Consider the following 25,223-nt stretch of genomic DNA (forward strand, 5'->3'; position numbering starts at 1 on the left):
AATCAATCACGCTGATTTGCCTGCTCCACTTAAACCTCCAGGAAGTAGAACCGGCCGTTTCCTTTGGGCTGGATCCCAGAGGCCTGGTTAATCCCTGGGTACTAGTTGGAAGGAGCTTTTTCTTTAACGTGAGCTGCTAGTTGGCTGGAAACAGAAGCTGAGTGACAGGGACTCTGGAGCAAGGAGATCTCTTTGTGAAATCGGCCATATTCCAGTTTTGGATGGGGTAGGGGTTCCGCCAGCCCTGCTTTAGGTCTTATCTCTCTGAACAAAGCTCGTGAAGTGATCCCCAGCTAATCTCTCTGGATGAACACCAAGACTTCACTACCCTTCAAGAGTATCCAAGGGGGATGTCTTATCTCATCTTTCCCATCTGTTTGATCTCCAGGAGTCTTTCTCCTTTCATGAATGGGCTCTTCCATTTGCATAGACACTAAGTAGATTGAAATGAGGTTTGAAAAAGGAAAGTCAAAGCTTCCTTTGTCTTTAGGGTTTGAAAACACACCCCTGAAATAAACAGCAGGGGTGGAAACCAGCCTACTCCGGTCCACAGGTTAGTTCTCCCAGTAAAACTAGTGCTAAGCTAGAGCCTGGAAAGATGGGTCCCTTGGCTGGGCAGTTCTAGCTCAGGGTATCTCCTATGGCTAGGGCAGGGGTCACCTCGAAGTTTTCATGCTCATGTCTGGCATCTGGATTGGGAAGACTTGTTGTACAGCTGGGGGCTGGAACAGCTGGGCTCCTTGTGTATATATTACATCTCAATGTGGTCTCTCCAGCGTGGTGGCTTTAGGGCAGCTGGATATCTCACATGGTGGCCAAGGCACCCAGAGCAGATGTCCTGAGACAGAGAGAACCAGGTGGAAACCATATCACTTTCTGTGACCTATCCTTGGAAGTCATGCTGTCACTTCTGCTGCCTTCTGTTGGTTGAGGCGGTCAGAGGGGCCAGCCCAGGTTGAAAAGAAGGAAAAAGAGACTCTACCTCTTGATGGCAAATGGCAAGATTCTGGAAGAACACAAGGGACTGAACATATTGCAGTGGGTAATGTTTACTCCTAAACATTCCTGGTTGAGATTATTAGGATGGTTGTAGACTCAGATGTGCAAGGACAAGACAACAAGAACATTTCTAGGAGATAACGTAGGAGAATGTCTTCATGACTTCAGGATGGGCAAATGTGACATAATAAGACACATGTATTGCACTCTGTGTCTGTTTCCTGACACACAGCTCCTAAATCCCTTGGAATTTCCTGAGTGATAGTAGGTTCTTTTGTTCTAATGAAGCAACTCTTCATGGTCTCCTGGATAGCTTCAGGATGGGGCCTGGTCATCAAAAAGATCAAGCCATGATTAGAGGCTTGGAACTTTCAAACCCACTGTACATCCTCTGGGGAGAGGGGAGGAGCTGGAGGCTGAGTTTAAAGCCAATCATGCCTATATGATGAAGCCTCCATAAAAATCCCTAAACTGTGGGTCCTGGAGAGCTTCTGAGTGGATGAACACATCATATTTCAGGGAGTGGAGCATCCCTACTCCATGGGGATAGAAGCCTCTGTGATTGTGACCCTTCTAGATCTCACCCTATGTACCTCTTCATCTGGTTGCTCATCTATATCCTTTATAAGTGAATGTTTCCCTGAATTTTGTGAGCTGTTCCAGCAAATTATCAAATGTGGGGAGTGGGAACTCCTGACTTTCTAGCCAAGTCAGACAGAATTATGGGTACCTGGGGCAACCATTACTTATGACAGGCGTCTGACTGGGGATAGTCTTGTGGGACTCAGCCCTTAACCTGTGGAGTTTGATGCTAACTGCGTGTAGTTGGTGTCAGAATTGAATTAAATTATAGGACACCTAGTTTGTGTCCCAAAATTGGAAAATTGGTTGGTTTTGGGGGAAAAAAATCCAACACATTTGGTTCAGAAGTGTCGTAAGTATAGAAACAGTTTTCCTTTAACAAATATTTCTGAAACAGGGCACACACACAACTAACCAGAAAAAACAATTGATCAGTTCTTCATTAAAATTAAGAACTTCTGGGGCTTCCCTGGTGGCGCAGTGGTTGAGAGTCCACCTGCCGATGCAGGGGACACGGGTTCGTGCCCCGGTCCGGGAAGATCCCACATGCCGCGGAGCGGCTGGGCCCGTGAGCCGCTGAGCCTGCGCGTCCGGAGCCTGTGCTCCGCAACGGGAGAGGCCACAACAGTGAGAGGCCCGCATACCCACCCAAAAAAAAAAAAAAAATTAAGAACTTCTGTTCATCAAAGGACTCCATTAAGACAATGAAAATGCAAACCACAGAGTGGGAGAAGATAGTTGGAATAAAGATATCAACGGAGGACTCATATTCAGAGTATTCAAGAACTCCCGTAAATCAATAAGGAAAAGAAAAACAATCCATTTTTTTAAAATGAGCAAAACATATGAATATGATTTTCATAAAAGAGGAATCCAGAGGGCCAATAAACCTGTCAAAGAGTCAACATCATTAGTAATTAAGGGAATATGATTCAAACCGCAAAGCATTTTTATATGAGTAAAAGCTTTTAGCTGGACACCTAACATTTTTTAACTTTACTATATATAAATTTTACACATACACATACAAGAATGGCTAAAATTACAAAGAAAGAAATCTGTCAATACCAAGTGTTGGCAATGCTGGGAGCTGCTGGAACACTCATATACTTAAGATAGGAGGGCAGATTAGGATACCCACTTTGGGAAGTTACTTATTCAGTATTTACAAAAACCGGTTGTAGCACATGTACTCTAGGAATATGCTCAATAGCAATAAGTAAATGTGTGCACCAAAAGACGTGGCTAAGAATATTCACAGTGGCATTATTTGTATTAGCCCTGTCTTAGTCCATTCAGGCGGCTATAACAGAATATCATAGACTGAGTGTCTTATAAAAAACAGACATTTATTTCTCACAGTTCTGGAGGCTGGGAAGTCCAAGATCAAAGTTTCAGCCAAGTTAGTGTCCAGTGAGGGTCCACTTCCTGGTTCATAGATGGCCATCTTCTCACTGTGTCTCACATGGTGGAAGGGACAGAGATCACTCTAGGTCTGTTTTATAAGGGCACTAATTCCATTCATGAGGGCTCTACCCTTATGACCTAATTACCTCCCCCAAACCCCACCCCTTAATACCATCACAATGGGGATTAGGTTTCAACATAAGAATTTTTGAGGGACACAAACATTCAGTCTATAGCAAGCCCCAAACTGGACCTAAATCCCAAACTGGACCCAAGCCCCAAACAACCCAAGTATCATCAATAGCAGAACAGATATATACAGTGTGACATATTCTTACAATATGATAATTGCAACACTGTGTATAGAATACTGTATAGCAATGAAATTGGACAACCCACACAATAGCATGGAGGGATCTCTCTCACATATCACTGAGTGAAAGAACGTGCTGTATGATTCAATTTACCTAAAGTTTACAACCAAGCAAAACAAATGATAAGGACAGAAGTAAAATTAGTGGCTATCTTTGGTGGTGGGGGGTGGGGATAACTGGGAGGAGCACAAGGAACACTTTTGGGGTGTTGGTAATGTTCTACATCTTAACCTGGGCGGTAGTTAGAAAGATGTGTTCACTTTGTAAAAATTCATCAGATTGGTGTACTTTTATCATATGTATATTACATATACTTCAATGAAATAGTTTGCTTTTTTTTTAATAGATCTTTATTGGAGTATAATTGCTTCACAATACTGTGTTAGTTTCTGTTTTACAACAAAGTGAATCAGCCATATGCATACGTATATCCCCCATATCCCCTCCCTCTTGAGCCTCCCTCCCATCCTCCCTAACCCACCTCTCTAGGTCATTGCAAAGCACTGAGCTGATCTCCCTGTGCTATGCTGCTGCTTCCCACTAGCTATCTGTTTTACATTTGGTAGTGTATATATGTCAGTGCTACTCTCACTTCGCCCCAGCTTCCCCCTCACCCCACTGTGTCCTCAAGTCCATTCTCTATGTCTACATCGTTATTCCTGCCTTGCCACTAGGTTCATCAGTACTATATATTTTTTTAATTCCATATATATATGTTAGTATACGGTATTTGTTTTTCTCTTTCTGACTTACTTCACTCTGTATGACACTCTAGGTCCATCCACCTCACTACAAATAACTCAGTTTCATTTCTTTTTATGGCTGAGTAATATTCCATTGTATATATGTGCCACATCTTCTTTATCCATTCATCTGTTGATTGACATTTAGGTTGGTTCCATGTCCTGGCTATTGTAAATAGTGCTGCAATGAACATTGGGGTACATGTCTCTTTTTGAATTATGGTTTTCTCAGGGTATATGCCCAGTAGTGGGATAGCTGGGTCATGTTAGTAGTTCTATTTTTAGATTTTTAAGGAACCTCCATACTGTTCTCCATAGTGGCTGTATCAATTTACATTCCCACCAACAGTGCAGGAGGGTTCCCTTTTCACCACACCCTTTCCAGCATTTATTGTTTCTGGATTTTTTGGTAATGGCCATTCTGACCAGGGTGAGGTGATACCTCATTGTAGTTTTGATTTGCATTTCTCTAATAATTAGTGGTGTTGAGCATCTTTTCACGTGCTTCTTGGACATCTGTATGTCTTCTTTGGTGAAATGTCTATTTAGATCTTCCACCATTTTTTAATTGAATTGTTTGTTTTTTTGATATTGAGCTCCATGAGCTGTTTGTGTATTTTGGAGATTAATCCTTTGTCTGTTCTTTCATTTGCAAATATTTTCTCCCATTCTGAGTGTTGTCTCGTTTATGGTTTCCTTTGATGTGCAAAATCTTTTTTTAAATAAATTTATTTATTTATTTATTTATGGCTGTGTTGGGTCCTCGTTGCTGTGCGCGGGCTTTATCTAGTTGCGGTGAGTGGGGGCTACTCTTCGTTGCGGTGTGCTGGCTTCTCATTGTTGTGGCTTCTCTTGTTGCAGAGCACAGGCTCTAGGCATGCGGGCTTCAGTAGTTGTGGCACGAGGGCTCAGTAGTTGTGGAGCGCAGGCTCTAGAGCGCAGGCTCAGTAGTTGTGGTGCACGGGCTTAATTGTTCCGCAACATGTGGGATCTTCTGAGACCAGGGTTTGAACCCGTGTCCCCTGCATTGGCAGGCAGATTCTTAACTACTGCACCACCAGGAAAGCCCCTTGATTACTGTAGCTTTGTAGTATAGTTTGAAGTCAGGGAAGCTGATTCCTCCAGCTCCGTTTTTCTTTCTCAACATTGCTTTGGCTATTTGGGGTCTTTTGTGTTTCCATATGAATTGTAAAATTTTTTGTTCTAATTCTGTGGAAGATGCCATTGGTAGTTTGATAGGGATTGTACTGAATCTGTAAATTGCTTTGGGTAGTTTAGTCATTTTCACAATATTGATTCTTCCAATCCAAGAACATGGTATATTTCTCCATTTGTTTATATCATCTTTGATTTCTTTCATCACTGTTTTATAGTTTTCTGAGTACAAGTCTTTCGCCTCCTTAGGTAGGTTTATTCGTACTTACTATTTTTGTTGCAGTGGTAAATGGGATTGTTTCCTTATTTTCTCTTTCTGATTTTTCGTTGTTAGTATATAGGGCTGCCAGAGATTTCTGTGCATTACTTTTGTATCCTGCAACATTACCAAATTCATTGATTAGTTCTAGTAGTTTTTTGGTGGCATCTTTAGGATTTTCTGTGTATAGTATCATGTCACCTGCAGACAGTGACAGTTTTACTTCTTCTTTTCCAATTTGTATTTCTTTTTCTTCTCTGATTGCCATGGCTAGGACTTCCAAAACTATGTCAAATAAGAGTAGCGAGAGTGGGCATCCTTGTCTTGTTCCTGATTTTAGAGCAAATGGTTTTAGTTTTTCACCATTGAGTATGATGTTTGCTGTGGGTTTGTCATATATGGCCTTTATTATGTTGAGGTAGATTCCCCCTATGCCCATTTTCTGGAGAGTTTTTATCATAAATGGGTGTTGAATTTTGTCAGAAGCTTTTTCTGCATCTATTGAGACGATCATATGGTTTTTATTCCTTAATTTGTTAATGTGGTGTATCACACTGGTTGATTTGCGTATACTGAAGAATCTTTGCATCCCTGGGATAAATCCCACTTGATCATGGTGTATGATCCTTTTAATATGTCGTTGGATTCTGTTTGCTAGTATTTTGTTCAGGATTTTTGCATCTATGTTCATCAGTGATACTGGTCTATAATTTTCTTTTTTTGTGATATCTTTTTCTGGTTTTGGTATCAGGGTGATGGTGGCTTTCTAGAATGAATTTGGGAGTGTTCCTCCCTCTGCAATTTTTTGGAAGAGTTTGAGAAGGATCAGTGTTAGCTCTTCTCTAAATGTTTGATAGAATTCGCCTGTGAAGCCATCTGGTCCTGGACTTTTGTTTGTTGGAAGATTTTTGATTACAGTTTCAATTTCATTATTTGTGATAGGTCTGTTTATATTTTCTAATTCTTCCTGATTCAGTTTTGGAAAATAATACCTTTCCAAGAATTTGTCCATTTCTTCGTGGTTGTCCATTTTATTGGCATATAGTTGTTTGTAGTAGTCTCTTACAATCCTTTGTATTTCTGCAGTGTCAGTTGTGATTTCTCCTTTTTCATTTCTAATTTTATCAATTTGTGTCCTCTCCCTTTTTTTCTTGATGAGTCTGGTTAAGGGTTTATCAATTTTTTTTAACTTCTCAAAGAACCAGCTTTTAGTTTTATTGACCTTTGCTATTGTTTTCTTTGTTTCTATTTCATTTATTTCTGCTCTGATCTTTATGAATTCTTTCCTTCTGCTGACTTTGGGTTTTCTTTGTTCTTCTTTCTCTAGTAGCTTTAGGTGTAGGGTTAAATTATTTATTTGAGATTTTTCTTGTTTCTTGAGGTGAGATTGAATTGCCATAAGCTTCCCTCTTAGAACTGCTTTTGCTGCGTCCCATTGGTTTTGGGTCATGGTGTTTTTGTTGTCATTTGTCTCTATGTATTTTTTTATTTCTTCTTTGATTTCTTCAGTGATCTCTTGGTTATTTAGTAGTGCACTGTTTAGCCTCTATGTATTTGTGGTTTTTACAGTTTTTTCCCTATAATTGATTTCCAGTCTCATAGTATTTTGGTCAGAAAAGATGCTTGATATGATTTCAATTTTCTTAAATTTTCCCAGGCTTGATTTGTGACCCAAGCAAAATGTGATCTATCCTGGAGGATGTTCCATGTGCACTTGACAGGAAAGTGTATTCTGCCACTTTTGGGTGGAATGTTCTATAAATATCATTTAAATCTATCTGGTCTATTGTGTCATTTAAAGCTTGTGTTTCCTGGGCTTCCCTGGTGGCGCAGTGGTTGAGAATCTGCCTGCTAATGCAGGGGACACAGGTTCGAGCCCTGGTCTGGGAGGATCCCACATGCCGCAGAGCAACTAGGCCCATGAGCCACAACTACTGAACCTGCGCGTCTGGAGCCTGTGCTCCGCAACAAGAGAGGCCACGATAGTGAGAGGCCCGTGCACCGCGATGAAGAGTGGCCCCCGCTTGCCACAACTAGAGAAAGCCCTCGCACAGAAACGAAGACCCAACACAGCAAAAATAAATAAATTAATTAATAAACTCCTACCCCCAACGTCTTCTTTAAAAAAAAAAAAAGCTTATGTTTCCTTATTTATTTTCTGTTTTGATGATCTGTCCATTGGTGTAAGTGGAGTGTTAAAATCCCCTACTATTATTGTGTTACTGTCGATTTCCCTTTTCATGGTTGTTAGCATTTGCCTTATGTATTGAGGTGCTCCTATGTTGGGTGCATAAAGATTCATAATCGTTATATCTTCTTCTTGGATTGATCTCTTGACTGTTATGTAGTGTCCTTCCTTATCTCTTGTAACAGTCTTTATTTTAAAGTCCATTTTATCTGATACGGGTATTGCTACTCCAGATTTCTTTTGATTTCCATTTGCATGGAATATCTTTTTCCATTCCTTCACTTTCAGTCTGTATGTGTCCCTAGGTCTGAAGTGGGTCTCTTGTAGACAGCATATATATGGGTCTTGTTTTTGTAGCCATTCAGCCAGTCTGTGTCTTTTGATTGGGGCATTTAGTCCATTTACATTCAAGGTTATTATCAATATGTATGTTCCTATTACCATTTTCTTAATTGTTTGGGGTTTGTTTTTGTGGGTAGTTTTCTTCTCTTGTGCTTCCCGCCTAGAGAAGTTTCTTTAGCATTTGTTGTAAAGCTGGTTTGGTGGTGCTGAATTCTCTTAGCTTTTGCTTGTTTGAAAAGCTTTTGATTTCTCCGTCAAATCTGAATGAGATCCTTGCTGGGTAGAGTAATCTGGGTTGTAGGTTTTTCTCTTTCATCACTTTAAGTATATCTTGAAGTATACTTAAATGAAATAGTTTGCTTTTAAAAAATAATTATATAGGGGCTTCCCTGGTGGCGCAGTGGTTGAGAGGCCACCTGCCGATGTAGGGGACACGGGTTCGTGCCCTGGTCCGGGAGGATCCCACATGCTGCGGAGCGGCTGGGCCCGTGAGCCATGGCCGCTGAGCCTGTGTGTCCGGAGCCTGTGCTCCGCAGCGGGAGAGGCCACAACAGTGAGACGCCCGCGTAACGAAAAAAAATAAAAATAAAAATTATGTCCTTGTTCTGTAGCAGAGGTCAGCAAACTGTAGCCCCTGGGTTAAATCCACCCATTACCTGTTTTATAAATAAAGGTTTTTTAAAAAATATTTATTTATTGTGGTTGTGCTGGGTCTTAGTTGTGGCATGCGGGATCTTTAGTTGCGGCGTGCAGACTTCTTAATTGTGGCATGCGGACTCTTAGTTTTGGCATGCAGACTCTTAGCTGTGGCATGCGTGCGGGATCTAGTTCCATGACCAGGGATCGAACCCAGGCCCCCTGCATTGGGAGCGTGGAGTCTTACCCACCGGACCACCAGGGAAGTCCCTATAAATAAAGTTTTATTGAGACACAGCCATGCCCATTTCATTTACATACTGTCTATGGCTGTTGATGTGCTACAATGACAGAGTTGAGTAGTTGTGACAGAGACCAAATGGGCCACAAACCCTAACATACGTACTATTTGGTCTTTTACAGAAAAAAATTTGCTGACTCCTTTTCTATAGCCTATCACTTTGGGGTCTCATTCAGTCCTTCTGCTTATATTAGAGAAGAGTCAGGACTGTTTTTCAAGGAAAATGTCAGCCCTATTAAAAGGCTCTCCTTCAGTCTACTCCCTTGCATAGTTGGGGTGCCTTCAACTAGCTGTATATCTCCTTGGGTTTAGTGCTTTAAGACCCCATACCAGATGGCCAGCTCCACTCTGCCTTCCAGTGATTGTCAAAGTAATTTGATTTGCTTTGAATTTCCTGTCCTAATTCTGTTTTTAAAAATTCTGGTTATTTGAATTACAAAAGTAATACATATCTTTTGTAACATTTCAAATAATAAAGTATCTAAAATAAAATTAATAGTCTCACCACTCCTCTCCAGTCCAGCTCCCGGTGCAATCAGTGTTAGCAATTAGGTATAAATGTTTCCCTACTGTTTTCTTTATTTATAAAAACATATAGAAACCCGCTTACTGGGTGTGACTTTTTTTGGTCTTTTTTTTTTTTAAATAAAAATAGGATCACATTCGCTTTTATTCTATTTAACAAGGTGTCGCAGGCATATCTCCCAGTCAGTGTATACAATTTTATTTTATAATTTTTGATATCTGTACTGTGTTCCTTAATGTAAATACATCCTGATTTTTTTCAACCATTTTCCTCTTAATGTACATTCAGATTGCTTCCAGGTTTTTTGGTGTTTTTTTTTTAAACTATTACAAATTATGCTGTAATATACTTCTTCATATATTTATGTCTTTATACAATGGCATTTTCATTTCTGGTGGATATATTCCCAGAAGTGGGAGCGCCGGGCTACAGTTTAGATTTTCAAAAATACCAACAGTTGATTTTCCACCACTTTATAATAATTTGCAGTCCTCCCCCAATGGTGTTTGAGAGAACTAGATTCCTTACACCCTTGCCAGCTCTGGATGTTACACATATTTTCCATTTTTGCCAATCTGATGGGTAAAAAATAGTAGCTCATTGTTCTCATTTGCATTTCCCTGACAAGTGAGCCTGAGCATCTTTTCATATGTTTATTGAATATTTGCATTTCTGCTTCTGTGAATTTCTGTAGCCTTGGCCCGTGTTTCTACCGGGTTATTGGTCTTCTCCTTATTAATTTGTAGGATCATTTTATAACCTAAGCATATTAGCTCTTTATTAATTATACGGCTGCACATATTTTCTGTTTATCATATGTTTTGCCATGGCTCTGCTTTTGATTAAAAATAATTAAATTTCTGCCCACTAGGTTCTTGCTAAGAATATAACTAAAACCGTTAACTTTTCAATTCTTATCAGAATCTCAGCTCTGAGAAATAATATATGTGGAGCTTTATTTAAGCAGTGCTTCTCAAACATTTTCTAATTTAAGTAACCGACCCCCCCCCCTTTTTTTCCCCAAATACGTCCTTGGGTTGAAAAAAGAGAAACTGATGTAGTTGAATTGGGTCTGGGGGCTCAGATCTCTGCCTGAGAGAGGCCTCTTCCCCTCTCTTCCAGCAGCCTCTGAGACACTGGGGGAACCACTGGTGCTCCATGGAACCGAGTTTGAGAATCGATATTAAAGGCTCTGCAGTCCCTCCATTCATTTCATTCGTTTTCTACCGTGTGTTCCGTAGCATATGAAGTAGGATATTAACAAGCGCTTTGTGAAGAAAGGACTCTGAGATTGTTCCATGGCCTGCCAAAATCGGGCACGCTTTCCCTTTTCGAACTAGCTCACACTTGGATTCTTTTGAGATGGAAATGCTAGTGTACCAAGAGACAGAAACTGGACAAAGGGTAACACACACCCTTAATTTCTTTTCATAGGCGATGCCAAAACAAACAGACAGTTATTGCCCTTGCTGCTCCCCGCCATCAGCCAAAGGTGCGACTCTTGTTTTCTGACTGGTCTGGGTAAGTACTGCTCATTTAGCGCTCAGTTATGGGTAGCCAAGGACATGGCTATGGTTATGGGTAACTGAGGGGTCTTATCTGACATCTACAGAGGTGACCAGCAAGGAAAAGGGGTATGCTGACCCCTTTTTAGTTTCTCAGGGGCAGAAATTGTGGACTCTTAGTGACGGTCCATCACACCTTTCTTCTGCCTTATTTGGAATTTGAGTGACCAATTTCTTTTCCAAAAATCATTTATTTATTTGAAGTCATGCCTAGAAAAAAAGAGCAAAGAGGAGTTTAAATAAAGGTGCTTTAAGGAAGAGATTTGAACATACTACTTTGTTTCCTTCCTAGGTCCCTTTAAGAAGGGACAGAGGAAAGACATATTGGCATACCTTGCTTAAGAATGGCAGTCTGTTCATCTTACCTGTTCTTATGAGAAAGAAAAACTCTTTACAAGTAGGATCAATGGACCTAAGTCCCGTTTGGAGACTGTCCCTAGGTTCTTGCACAACAGGGGGCAAAGGAGCTTGGGAAGTGCTGGATTTCTTTACTGCAGGACTTCTCAGAGCCTTTAAAAAGCTAGTGTTCGCTGTGAGGTTCCAAGAGGAAGCCATGGGGGGTTTCCCACCTTTCCTTGACTGCAGAACCCTTTGTGGGCAGAGCTTCTCCAGGACTGGTATTCCATCACATGTCCTTTAGGAAAAGCTGGACTAGATAGCCTTACATTTTTCCGTGGATAAAACCAGACTCTCAGAGGATTGCAGCCTTTTATTCCTTTGTTTTGGCCACTTATAGGTTGGCTTGTATTGAACTTCCCTTAACCTGCATTGAGCATAAACTTGCTATCATTTTTAATGCCAGGTGGTTGCAAGTTTACTAGTAGAAGCTGTGCTTTCCTAAGCAATGAGTTTGCTTATATCCAACACCATCAGTTTTGTTTCCCTCTTTGCCCATACTGCCAGGATGCTCAAACCAGATTTCTGGGTCACTGCCAATAATGGTATAGAAATCTGTGGTATATATTTTGGGTACCGATCTTATCCTTTATTTCAACATATTTTCCTACCTTTTCAATGAGTCCCCATTTCCTTGTTTAAAATTTTTTATTATGTTGTATTGATGTATGTAAATAGGCTACCTTCTAATCCTATTTCTGAAATGCAGTGGAGCATAATAATAAGATAAGCACATACCTACATATGTAATCCAACTAGTGTATATTAAATGCTTACCATATGCAAGGTACCCATTAGGGCCCTGGGGAAATAGAGACGAACATGTTGTGGTTGTCGTCCCCGGTGGACCTACAGTGCTGTTGTTGGTGAAGCAGACTAAGTAAATTACCACCATCAACAGGCATAAATAATCACTACAGTATTGTGTGTTAAATTGTAAAAGAAGTAGGTATAAAGTGCTCTGGACGTTCCAGAGAGACTGAGTAGAGAGAGAGGGACAGGCAGAGCTGCCCCAAGCCCCTGGCTACTGCTCCTGGCTGTCTAGGCCTTTGCAGCATCAACCTCCAGGTACAGGTAGGTGAGAGAGTCTTTGGATGATTCCAGCTGCAGTCTCAAGCCACCCCAGCTAACAGAGTGGAGGGTACCTCTGAGCCCTGCCCAAATGACAGATGTATGAGCAAAATAAACTATTGTGGGGTTTTTTTGGCTGCACTGGGTCTTCGTTGCTGCACGTGGGCTTTCTCTAGTTGCGGCCAGCAGGGGCTAATCTTCGTTGCAGTGAGCGGGCTTCTCATGCAGTGGCTTCTCTTGTTGCAGAGCACAGACTCTAGGCACGTGGGCTTCAGTAGTTGCGGTGCATGGGCTCAGTAGTTGCGGCATGCAGGCTCTAGGGCGCACAGGCTTCAGTAGTTGTGGCTCGCAGGCTCTAGAGCGCAGGCTCAGTAGTTGTGGCCCACGGGCTTAGTTGCTCCGCAGCATGTGGGATCTTCCCAGACCAGGGCTCGAAGCCGTGTCCCCTGCATTGGCAGGCGGATTCTTAACCACTGTGCCATCAGGGAAGTCCCAAAATAAACTATTGTTTCGAACTAAAAAGAAAGTGCTGTGGGAACCCAGAGAAGGAGCAAGTAACTTTGTGGGGAAGAAGGAGAGGAGGGTTGGGATTGTTTGGCTGAGACTGTGGGTGAGGTACAGCTGGACAGGATCTGCAAATCCGTGTGTCTGAGTCTGTGCATTTTTTGAGAAGAGGCTCCACTGCTCTCATCAGATTCTCAGAAGAGTTCATGACCCACAAAAGGTTAAGATCCATTGCCTTAAAAGGGTGAGGAGACAATCGCCAGGACAACAAAGAATGGAAAAAATGTGCGAAGCCCTGGAAGCCCTGGGGTCTGTTTTGGCGAATATGTAGGGTAGGAGTGACTGAAGATTCACGTTCACTCCATCTTCTTTCGTTTGACAAATAATTTCCTGAACACCTACCATGGATCGGGCATTGTGCTTGGCTCAGAAATACAACAGTGAACGTGATCTTTTGTCCCTCTACAGACCTCACAGGCTCCAGAAACCTCCCCAGAAGGCTATCCTAATCCCCATATCTTTTTCCCAATGACCTGGGAGGCGAGCTTAGTCACCGGAACGTACCACAATTTCTTTCTTGGGAAAGAAAAAGCCCCAACAAGGAATGAAAAGACTTCTTTCTAAGTCGAACCAGACAATGGATGCAGTTAATAAAGAAAGCTGGAGAAAAAAAACGTAGCCACGTGATTCGATGTGCTTTTACTTGACTATGATTTCAATTTAAATCTTGATTGTATACAAACAGCATCTCTCAACACTGAAAACCCGCACCTGTGAAGACTTGTTTTCCTTTTTATCTTTCTCTCTCCCCTCTCTCTTACCTCCCTGCTCCCCCCGCCCATGCTTTCAAAATTGTTTTCAAGGCATCAGGAGAAATTTATACTGCAGTTGTGAACTTGATTCTTGGTTTTATCACTGACTCACCGTTCCCACGTACTGTACCTCTGATTTTCCATCTCCGAAATGGGTATGATTATACAAGAAAATAATGTCTGTGGAAATATTAAGAACCTCAGGTGATGAGTTTTGTAGAACTTTCACAAATACACACATACACACAGAGGATCTGATTAACCTGTAGGCAGAGTGGGGGTGGCAGAATTTCCTCAGGACAACCTCAGCAGACAGCGTGTGGTTCCCTTACCTGTTGATGCATTTGTTTATATGTTTGGTTGAATTATGTCGCTGGATAAACCAGCCTGCAGCCACCTCATACTTGATCTTGAAACACAACACATTCTCTTTCAGGTACAGAGCTTCCAGCTCTGGCTGCTTATGAGTAGGGGAAGGGGAATGGACACGTTCTGTTCCTTGCTCTGTTCCTAGGACACAGGTTCAAGCTTGCTTCCCCCACCCCCATCCCATGAGTTTTATTCTCTGGAAGTCTTCCCTGAACCTTGGCAGACTCAGAGAATCTGTTACCAATGAGCCCTAAACTGGTGTTTCTCACCTCATGTGAAGTTCATATTGTCTATATGTTGCCCATAAAGAGCAATTGTCGCTGGGAAGGTCTTTCTGTGTTGCAGGGGAAGGTAGGGATATCAGGGGAAGGACAGCTATGCAGTCTAGTGTGGAAACAGCAAAAATAAACACCAAGGCTCTGAGTTTAAAAGTCAACCGTTCTTAAAGATGTTCTCTAGTGGACGTTGGGTACTGTGTCTATTGTTTTTGCTTGCCTATCAGCCTTTCTCCTTTCTTCTGGAAAGAGCAACCCAGTTTTGTTTTGGTGATCCATATTCCCCCATTGGATGTCGTCTTTTTGTTTGTTTAAATACAATCAATTGTACAGATTATTTATTTATTTATTTATGGCTGCGTTGGGTCTTCGTTGCTGTACGCGGGCTTTCTCTAGTTGCAATGAGCGGGGGCTACTCTTTGTTGTGGCGTGTGGGCTTCTCATTGCGGTGGCTTCTGTTGTGGAGCACGGGCTCTAGGTGCACGGTCTTCAGTAGTTGTGGCACGTGGACTCAGTAGTTGTGGCTCACGAGCTCTAGAGTGCAGGCTCAGTAGTTGTGGTGCACGGGCTTAGTTGCTCCACAGCATGTGGGATCTTCCTGGACCAGGGGTCGAACCTGTGTCCCCTGCACTGGCAGGCTGATTCTCAACCACTGCGCCACCAGAGAAGTCCTGGATGTCGTCCTGGTAGTGTCATTAATCAGAGTGCCTTACTCTCCTCTGGCCAAGACACAAGCCCATGACTGTGTCTTGTCCAGATATATTCTCCCAGAAATTTGAGTCTAGAAGGACTCCACAGGGTCGGAGCTCATTCATCCAGGCATCTGTGCCCAGAAGAGACTGACTCTTAGTTCCCCTGGGTCTCCAGAGCTTCTGTGGCCTTCTAAGGACTGTTCTTTGGCTATTACATCTATTCTGTGAATCTCCCTAGGCCCTTCCAATGCATACTTTTTTTTCTCTCAAGTTAGTTAGAGTAAGCTTCTGCCTCTGGCCATAATGAAGTAACTGGCACCAGACTTGTTTTCCAGCTGTACACAACTAGAAAACTGGACAAAATATATGAAACAACTGGTTTCAGACATTGGGCAACAGGCTGTGCAGAACTGTGAGCCTGAAAGAAAGGACGCAAATGAGTGGGCCTGTGATCACCTTTCTGCCTGGAAGTACTTTTTAGATTGCAGCACAGGAAGGATGATTCTAAGCAGAGCATAGTGACCTCTTTGAGTTGAGGAGACATAGATGATCATATGCAGAGGTTGATGAGGCTGGAATTTGTGAGGCAAAGTTCCAGAGAAGATGGTACTACATAGATAAACAGTGCCAGAAATCTGTATAAGGAGCCCTTTGAGTCATTGGCTGAATACTAAGTTGCTCAGGCTTTGGATAAAATGCTACAAAGTTGGCAAAGAACAACTACTGTGGAAGTATACACTGAATAATTCCCAGAGCTCTTATGGGATTGGGGGACGTTCAAATTCAGCAAGTCAGTATGGGAATAACCTATTGAACATCCAGTGCATTCATTAGAGACCACAGTGAGGTCAGACCTTAGTAGTAGGGCTAAACTAGCCTTAGAAGAAAGGCTTCTCTAGATCCACCCCAACAAAGCTTTTCAAAAAGCCTCAAAAAATCAAGCTGACCAGTAAATAACTTAACTTCCCTCCAAAATCAACAACAAAATCTAGACATTCAATTCATAACATTAATAATATCTAGCATCTAATAAAAAATTACTAGACATGTAAAGAAGAAGCATAGAAATGTGAACCATTACCAAGAGAAATATCAGTCACTATAAACAGATTCAAAATGATAAAGATGGTGTAATTAACAGACAAGGACTTTAAAACAGCTATTAGAAATATGTTCAAAGATTTAAAGGAAAACATGAACATAATGAGAAGTGGAAGAAAAAAATTTTAAAGAACCAAATGAAACTTCTAGAAAGGAAATATACAATATCTAAAATGTAAAATTCACTGGATAGGTTTACATATTAAACAGCATATTCAACATATTCTTAGCATATTAAACAACAGCACATTAAAAGTTGCATAAGAAAAAATTAGTACACATGTTGACACAATAATAGAAGTTATTCAAACTGTAGCCCAGGGAGAAAAAAGACTAGGAAAAAAATGACCACAGCATCAGAGACTCTGAAACAATATTAGATGGCTGACCCTACATGTAATTGGAGTCTCAGTATGGAAGGAGGGCAGAAGTTTGGAGGTACTGATGGTTTCAGGCTCTGCTGGATCCAGGAACTCAGACAATGTCATTGGGAATCTCTCTATCTCTCATCTTTGCTTTCCTTGGTTTTGGCCTCATCCTCAGGCAGGCTGTACCCAGATAGTGACAGAGATAGCATCCAGCAGCTCCAGGCTCATATCCCACACAGATGCAGATCCAAGAGAAAGTGAATTTCTCTTTCCCCATATTTCAACCATTATTCAGTCTGATTAACCCACTTAGGATCACACACCCATCCCTGAGTAATTCCTGACTCTGATCGGCCAGGTCTGAGTTGTATATCCTCCTTCCAGGGGGGTGGAAGAGAGATGCTCTCCCAAAGGTAAATTGGTGCCATAGATGTTGAACTGCCAAAAAAAATAGTCAGTTACTACATTGTGTAAAGCACTAAACAATAAGAGCTGTCGAGTACAGCCTCATCCAAGTACAACTTTGCATGTACCAACTCACTTAATCCTTACAACTGTATCAGGATGGAAGCTCATGAAGGACCCAGCTTTATGATGGTTTTCTGGTTCCAGCTCCCAGCCTTGTGTGACCCAAGGTGGTGCCTCCTGTCCCCAGTCACTTCAGGTACTGCACTATCAACTTTGGGCTTTCTTTCCGTCTTTATTTTTGGCCCCTGGGAATTACCCCAATTTCCTTAGAAACTTTGTTATGCATTAGCAGTAATTATTCTTTTCAACATCTCTCTATATGTTTAATAGCAGGATGGTTTTCAGCTCATCTCTCCATTGTACAGATGGATCCCCAATGTATAATGGGTCATGTCCCCATTGTATCAGTGAGGAAACTGAGGCCCAGAGAAGTTAAGTAGCTTACCCCAGGCAACACAGCTAGTAAATGGCAGAACCAGTATTCAAACCCAGAGCCTGTTTTTTTTGTTTTTTGCGGTACATGGGCCTCTCACTGTTGTGGCCTCTCCCGTTGCGGAGCACAGGCTCCGGACGCACAGGCCCAGCGGCCATGGCTCACGGCCTAGCCGCTCCGCGGCATGCGGGATCCTCCCGGACCGGGGCACGAACCCGTGTCCCCTGCATCAGCAGGTGGACCCCCAACCACTGCGCCACCACGGAAGCCCCAGAGCCTGTTTTTTAACGCACCATGCTCTGCTACATCAGTGAATGGTGGCTGGTTAATGAGGTCACACACCTGCGTCTCTGTCTGTGGCAGAGTCTTACCTAGACCTAGGGATCCCAGCTCCTCCCTAGACCCTGGAGTCCTTGAGGCACCATCCTACTTCCTGATAATTACTAAGCCCACAGGAAAGGGAACCTCAATGTTTATGTAAGACACCTTGCAACCAAGATACTCTGAATGTTTTCGTCTGGACAAGGGGAAAGGGGTGGTGGGGAGAAGACCTGGCAAATGGAAGCCATGGTGGTTTGTTAGTTTCCTGTGGCTGCCATACCACATCCTTGGTGTTCCTTGGCTTGGAGGTGCATAAAGTCCAATGTTCCCCCGTCTTCCCCTGGCCTTCCCCTCTGTGTGTCTGTGTGTCTGTGCTCTTCTGAGTGTCTAATCTCCCTTTGCCTCACTCTTCTAAGGATACCTGTCATTGAATGTAGGGCCCACCCAGGTAATCCAGGATGACCTCACCTTGAGATCCTTAAGTTTGTTACATCTGAAAAGACTCCTTTTCCAAGTAAGGTCACATACACAGGTTCCAGTGGTTAGGATACAGACATCTCCCTTTTGGGGGGAAGGGGGCACTACTTAACCTACTACTGTGGTAAAGCTGCCAAACTTTGTTCTGTCTCTGAGCTGTGACCGATGTGGAGAGAGCCACAGGTTTGGCTGAGTGAGCGAGCCGTGGTGGGTTTTTGACAGTGCCTCTTTTATTGTTTTGTACTTTTCTGTTTTGAGGTTTTCTGCCCTCTTTTCTGGAAGGTGCACGATGCTCAGTGCTGGGCTCTGTGGTTATTTTCACCTAACAGCTGTGTTTCCGGCGAGCAGCTGGGGATGCTTCTGACTCAGCAGAACCGTAGCAGTAACCGTCAAGAAGCCGTTCAAGCAAGGCTAGAAATAAAGGAGCAGTTTCTTCCCCCATGTCCCCTCCTCCTTTCACTTCCCCACCCGCGGGGACCTTTCGAAAGTCTCAACAAAGCACTTCTTAAAAAACTCCCGCTTCCACCAGTGTGCTCAAGGCCTGGCTGAAGGTGGCCCTCAGCTAGGCTTTCCGAAGGCAGATGGATTCCAGAAAGGACTCTGGCAAAGCAGCCTGGCTTTGTATGTGGGAGGCCCCTCCCAAGATGCCCACACCCCCTCCCCACACGGCTGTGTCTTACAAGTTTCCCACAGGTCTGAGCAGTGAAAGCAGAGGCTGGCGGGACTTCTGTGGTTTTCCAGGGTGTGGCCACAAGGGCCAGGGTATCTACATTCAGCAGCCCTTCTCTGTTTAAAAGGTAATGATTTCACCCTGGGCCTGGGAGGCAGCTCCAAAGTTTTACCCCCTGGAGAGAGGCCCTGGAAGTCCTGCCTGCAGCAGGAAGGGAACCAACAGGAAAAAAAAAATTTGCGTCCTGGAGAGCCAACGTCTGTGCATGCTGGTGCCTGCAGAAGGCTCACGGGAGAGCGAGACAGCTGCATTCTGAGCCTCGTTGCTGCTGTTCCGAGAAAGAAAGGAACAAATAAATTTAGCTCCGTCCTACGCATCCTTCACAGCTGCTTATTGACTAAACAGAAAGAGGCCTCTATTTCAACCCTGGCTTCTCAGCTTTTTTGCCTGATGAGGTCTGCCACCGCCCTTTACAAGGAGGTGACTGGCCCCCGCCGCCTTTAGCTCTCAACTAGAGGCTGTACAAGGAGCTCAAGTTCAGGGTTTGAGGTGCCTTTTGCCATCCTGAAACAAAATGGCGGCCGGTAAATGTTTCCACCTGGGCCTCGGCTACTGGACTTCCTAATGTATTTCTTTGCAAGGCAGAACGTGGGGAAGGCTTGACTGCTCAGAGGCCAGCCTGTAGTTCCCAGAGCCATTAGTTTAATAGCACCATTTGTGGAAATAAAGAACTCGCTGACTGGATTTGCAAGTTAAGAGACTGGAACGAAGCGCTGAAGAGGTTTCATGGGGCTTCAGCTTGGAGGGGATCCTCTGGGACAGGAGCAAACTGTGGACTTCGAGTCAGACAGATCTGGGTTCAAGTCCTAGCTCCACTACCTAAGAGCAGAATGCTTCTGGGCAGGGAGCGCTGTCTCCTCACCTGGAAGTGAGGCGTTGGCCACGATGTTGAGCTTCTCTGAGCCTCGTGAAACAGCAGTAATGATACAGGGTTGTCGTGACATGACATCATGTATTGAACATGCCCAGCCCAGTTCTTGGTGTTCCAGGATGGCACCAAGTCCGTCCGCTTCACCTGCCTAAGCCTGATCCCTTGGCTTCTGGCCACAGCATCCGACTCTTTTCTGTAAAGATTTCGGGCTCACCTTACCCTCAAACTCTGCAGGTGAGTTCGTGGCCCAGGACTGATCATGGAGAATCTCACACACCCCTGGCCATAGTGATTAGTTCCTGGATGTTCACGGGACCCAAGCTGAGATCATCAGAGCCAACTTCAGGGATGTTGGTGGAATTATTGGGATGGAGAAAATCTTTCTGCTGGGTTTCTAAGGGGTCAAATTTTAAACATGGTGATGGTGGTTGATCTCTTTATGTAAAGGAAGGAAGAATCTCCCTGAGAATAAAGCCAACACAGAAGAACGCAAACAAACCGACAAGCAGACTGTGTTCTGACCATTTGAGGCCCTTGATTCAGCCATGCCTGAAGCCGTCATCCCATGATCTTTCCAGTTATATGAGTCAATACCTTCCTTTTTTGATTTAAGCCAGTCTGAGTTAGGTTCTATCTCTTGCAATCTGACGAATCCTAAGTATTACACAGCTCAGTACATATCTTTTTGTATTTGAATTTACTTGTGGCCTCATCCAGAACCAAGAGGTATGCAGATGACTGCTCACTGCCACCTCCAGGCGTGAGAGTCTCTGAAGAGTCTCTATGTTCTGGCATGCTGATTTCCTTTGGGCCTCTCTTGCAGATAGGGAGGCAGTATAGTGTAGAAAAAAGGAAGGAGTTTTAGGGTAAAACAGATTGAGCTCAAATCTTCTTCATCATTTACTAGCTCAGAGACCTTGGGCAAGTAACTTATTCCCTGTGATCCTCTGTCTTCTCACCTGTGGAATGGGATACTATTACTTGTGAGTTGCAGTGTGTATGGGTACTAGATTCTAAAGCCAGAGTGAAGGCAAAAACATACCTGAGGGCTTCCCTGGTGGCGCAGTCGTTGAGGGTCCGCCTGCCGATGCCGGGGACATGGGTTTGTGCCGCGGTCCAGGAAGATCCCACATGCCGCGGAGCGGCTGGGCCCGTGAGCCATGGCCGCTGAGCCTGCACGTCTGGAGCCTGTGCTCTGCAGTGGGAGAGGCCACAACAGTGAGAGGCCCGCGTACAGGGGAAAAAAAAAAAAAACCTGAAAATCTGATAGACTGCCCTCCCCCTGAAGGGTTGAGAAACCTTGTTCTAGAATCACACTTAGCGCAGACAGCTGTTCATCACAGGAAAGGCTCCCAGGATTGGAGACTGCAGATGAGCAGGTCCATATATTCCATTTCCATGCTTCCTGGGTGGCAAGTCCACATGCGAACAAGACGGGGCATTGTCCACACCCTTTCAATGAGCATTTCTCCCTCTTTCTTTTGGCCAGCGGTGCATGGCTGAATTGGTGTAAGTCAACGCTTGCAGGGTGTGCCAGTCCTGCTTCTGCCTCATAGAGTTGCTGCGAGCATCTGAGAGGCCCTTGTGTAGAATGGGCTTTGCACAGAGCGAACCCTTAGGCGTCAGACTTGGTACTTGTACGATTTTCACACGTAGCGCAAACCTTGTGCACAGTAAGTGTTCAGCATGGGTCTTCTGAACTGCCTTAAATTCGGAACGAGAGCACCCAGCCTTGTGGGGAGGAGGTGACAGTTCCAAGGGAGTCTCAACACGCGTGGTTCTTGTCTGAATTTGCAGCTCTGACAGGGCCTCTCACCACCACCTTCTTCAGTAGCTGTCACCCCTCGTGTGCTTTTCCCAGCCCTCAGCCCCAGCACACGGAACATGGGACCAGTTTGCTTGGAGACCACACTCTGGCCCCCAGCCCCAGCTCCTGCCCTTGACCCTCATCCAGTCCCTTTATCTCTTGGAGCCTCAGTTTCCTCCCAGTTAAAACAGGGATCCTAACTCCCAGCTCTTCACGAGATCGTCTGTCGGGACTTATTAAGTGCACCAGACTTACACCTGGGCACCACAGACCTGAGATTCAGTCTGTGGGCTTGTTTATTTTTTGGCCTATATATTTTCTCTTAAATATTTGAAATACATATTTTCTAGTATTTTTAATTGAGGGGCAATTTACATAATATGAAATTATCCATTTTAAAGTGAACAATTCGGTGGTATTCAGTACAGTCACAGTCTTGTGCAGCTGCCTCCTTGATTTAGTTCTAAAAAACTTTCATCACCCAAAAGGAAGTCCCATACCCATTATTCATTCGTCCCCATTCCCCTCTCCCCCCAGCCCCTGGCAACCAGTAATCTGCTTTCTGTCTCTGTAGTTTTGCCTATGTTGGACACTATATATAAATGGAATCATATACTATGTGACCATTTGTATCTGGCTTCTTTCCTTTAGCATCATGTTCTTGAGGTTCATCCATGTTGTAGCCTCTGTCAGTACTTCATTCCTTTTTATGGCCAAATAATATTCCATTGTACGGATAGACCACATTTTGTTTATGCACTTAGCCCTTCATGGACTTTGGGTTGTTTCTACCTTTTGGCTATTTGTGAATAATGCTGCTATGAACATGCTTGTAGATGAGCTAGTTTGAGCACCTGCTTCCAGTTGTTTTGGGCACATAATGAGGAGTGGAATTGCTGGGTCACATGGTAATTCTATGTTTAACTTTTTGAGAAACCACCACTTTGTTTTCCACAGTGTCTGGGCCACTTTTTATTCCCACCACCAAAGTATGAGTGTTCCAATTTCTCCACATCCTCCCCAACACTTGTTACTTCCCATTTTATTTCTTTTATGATAGCATCCTAGTTGGTGTGATGTGGTACTTCATTATGGTCAGATTAGATAGTAGCAGGTAAAAGGAAAAGATTTCACATGAAAATCCAGAGCAACAGCTTCTCTTGAGAAAGGAAAGAGCTGTCAACACTGGGACTGCATTCGGGAGAAGGCAGGCATTGTCTGAAGCTCAGTGGCAGCTGCCCCTTCAGCGGGGGTGTCCCTTCTGGGTCCTCCACAGGCCCCAGCCCGCCTTAGCGTTCCCCCAACTCTGAGTCAGCTGCTGCTTCTCATCACACTCCACCGCTCTTTTTCTTAAAGAAGAAACCGGCACCCATGTCTCCATCAAAAGTGAGGAAAAAGAGACTTGGAGAGCCCTGTTGTTTTGAAGTAGAGGAAGACCCGCAATTCTCTGTGGAAGTGTTTCATATGCGCCTGCGTCATTTACTCATTTCTGCCACCTGGTCCCCATGGGCATCTGAGCGGGTGACACACCCACAACTAGCTCTGTCCACTGTCCTTCCTTAGGGGTGGTGGGGAGGGCAGAGCGATGGCGCCAGGACTGTGCCCTTCTCCCAGGCTGACGCACCCAGGCCAGCCTGGGCCTTCCTGGGCTCATACACATGTGGTCCTTCTGCCTGGCACTTTCTGTCCTGCTCTTCCCCACCCAGCCCAACTCTGGTCCTTCTCCAGGTCTTAGCGTAAGCGCTGTTTTCTCCAGAGTCTTCCCTGCTGCTCCAGAGCACATCAAGTATCCCTGCTGTGTGTCCTTGCAAGACCCTGGACTCCCCCCAGGTCCTCAGCACAATTATCACTATCTATCCCTTACAGGAGTTCTTCCCTTTGTAAAGTGTGGACCCCGATGCACACATGCATAGATTCACACGTCCCGGTTTAGGCCACAGGCCCAGCGCTTGTCCATCCCAGACCCGTCTCGTGCCTGCCTTCATCTAGGGCTGCCACTGTCCCTGCTTCCCGCGGGCAGCGACTCCAGTGTGCACAACATAAACTTTCCAACCCACTTTCCAGTGCTTATGAAGCATGCATAATGTTGTTCTTTGGGCGTGTATGTTTTAAATTTATGTCACTGGGGTTGTATCATAAATCTCAGTCTAGTTCCTACTTTTTTCATCTCACGCTATGTTTTTAAGATCTATCCATGGTGATATATGCAAATCCAGTGTATTATTTCTGCCTGATGCGTATTATTCCATGATCTGCATTTATCGGATGTGGTTTATCTATTTAGCCTGTCATGGACAGGTAGGTCACCTCTGACTCCTTGCTTTGACAAACCTGGCCTCCACCAACATCCTCAGGCGTGTCTCCTTGTCATCCTAGGCAGGGGTGTCTCTAGGATACACACCTGGGAGAGGCACTGCTGTTTCATATATTGTTATGGGTTGAACTGAGTACCCCCCACAAAGGTACGTTTGAAATCCTAACCAAGAGTACCTCAGGATGTGACCTTGTTTGGAAACAAGGTTGCCGCAGGTGTAATTAGCTAAGATGAAGTCATATTGCAGTAGGCTGGACCTTTAATCCAGTATGACTGGTGTCCTTATAAGAAGAGGGAAAACGATGTGAGAAGACAAAGGCAGGAATTCAAGTAATGTAGCTGCAAGCCAGGGAGCACCAAGGATTGGCAGCCATCGTCAGAAACTAGGACGAGGCAAAGAAGGATTCTACCCAGAGTGTCAGTGGGAGCGTGACCCTGCTGACATACAGCCTAGGTCTGCATTCATAAGCTTCTCTGAACATTTGGAACTAGAACTTTCTCTTGATGGTGAATACTGGTAATTTGGATCACTCTCATTTACAAACAGACTATATCCATCCATTCATCCATCCATCCACTACCTGTACATCCATCCATCATCTGTCTGTTAATCCATCCATCTATCCATCCATCCATTTATTTCTCCATCTATCCATCCATCCATTTATTTCTCCATCTATCCATCCATCCATCTATTTCTCCATCCATCCATCCATCCATTATCTATACATCTGTCTGTCATCCATTCATCCACCTATTTATCTATTATTCATCCATCCCTCCCTCCCTCCCTCCCTTCATCCATCCGTCTATCCATCATCCATCCATCCTCTCATACCACAGATTTTTACTGGGTGCCTGCTCAGTTCTGGATTCACAGTAACGAACAAGACAAACAGTTCTTTGCCCTCATGGAACTCATCATTAGTGGGGAAGACAGACATTAAACTAACAATTACTTAGATACAGGTGTGATAAGCTCTGTAAAGGACAAATATAGTGCCTGTGAGAGCAGAGAATGGGGGGACTTGGCAAAGCCTGGGGGTCATGGAAGACTTCACTGCAAAGGTGACATTGAAGCTGATGCCTGAAGGATGGGTAGGGATTGGCCAGAGGAAACATGGGCAGGAAGGGCCT

The 25,223-nt window shown here is 44.0% G+C and overlaps 1 protein-coding gene across 10 annotated transcripts in view; it reads left to right on the forward strand.

Moving 5' to 3' along the window:
• The window catches only part of SPRING1 (SREBF pathway regulator in golgi 1), a 336,951-nt gene that overhangs the window by 113,883 nt on the left and 197,845 nt on the right, over positions 1-25,223 (forward strand). Inside the window, exons 5-6 of one of the 10 annotated variants that reach the window (XM_060028111.1) lie at positions 10,947-11,033; positions 13,517-13,706. The exons of 6 other annotated variants lie outside the window; for them this stretch is intronic. In XM_060028111.1, coding sequence (XP_059884094.1) covers positions 10,947-11,024 — 78 coding nt within the window. In that variant the 3' untranslated portion in view covers positions 11,025-11,033; positions 13,517-13,706. Of the gene's footprint in view, positions 1-10,946; positions 11,034-13,516; positions 13,707-25,223 lie in introns of those variants that run through there. 3 more of the 10 variants (XM_060028109.1, XM_060028110.1, XM_060028107.1) reach the window with 3 other exon arrangements.

This window comes from Delphinus delphis, chromosome 13, assembly GCF_949987515.2.
Source record: "Delphinus delphis chromosome 13, mDelDel1.2, whole genome shotgun sequence".
Lineage (NCBI taxonomy): Eukaryota > Metazoa > Chordata > Mammalia > Artiodactyla > Delphinidae > Delphinus > Delphinus delphis.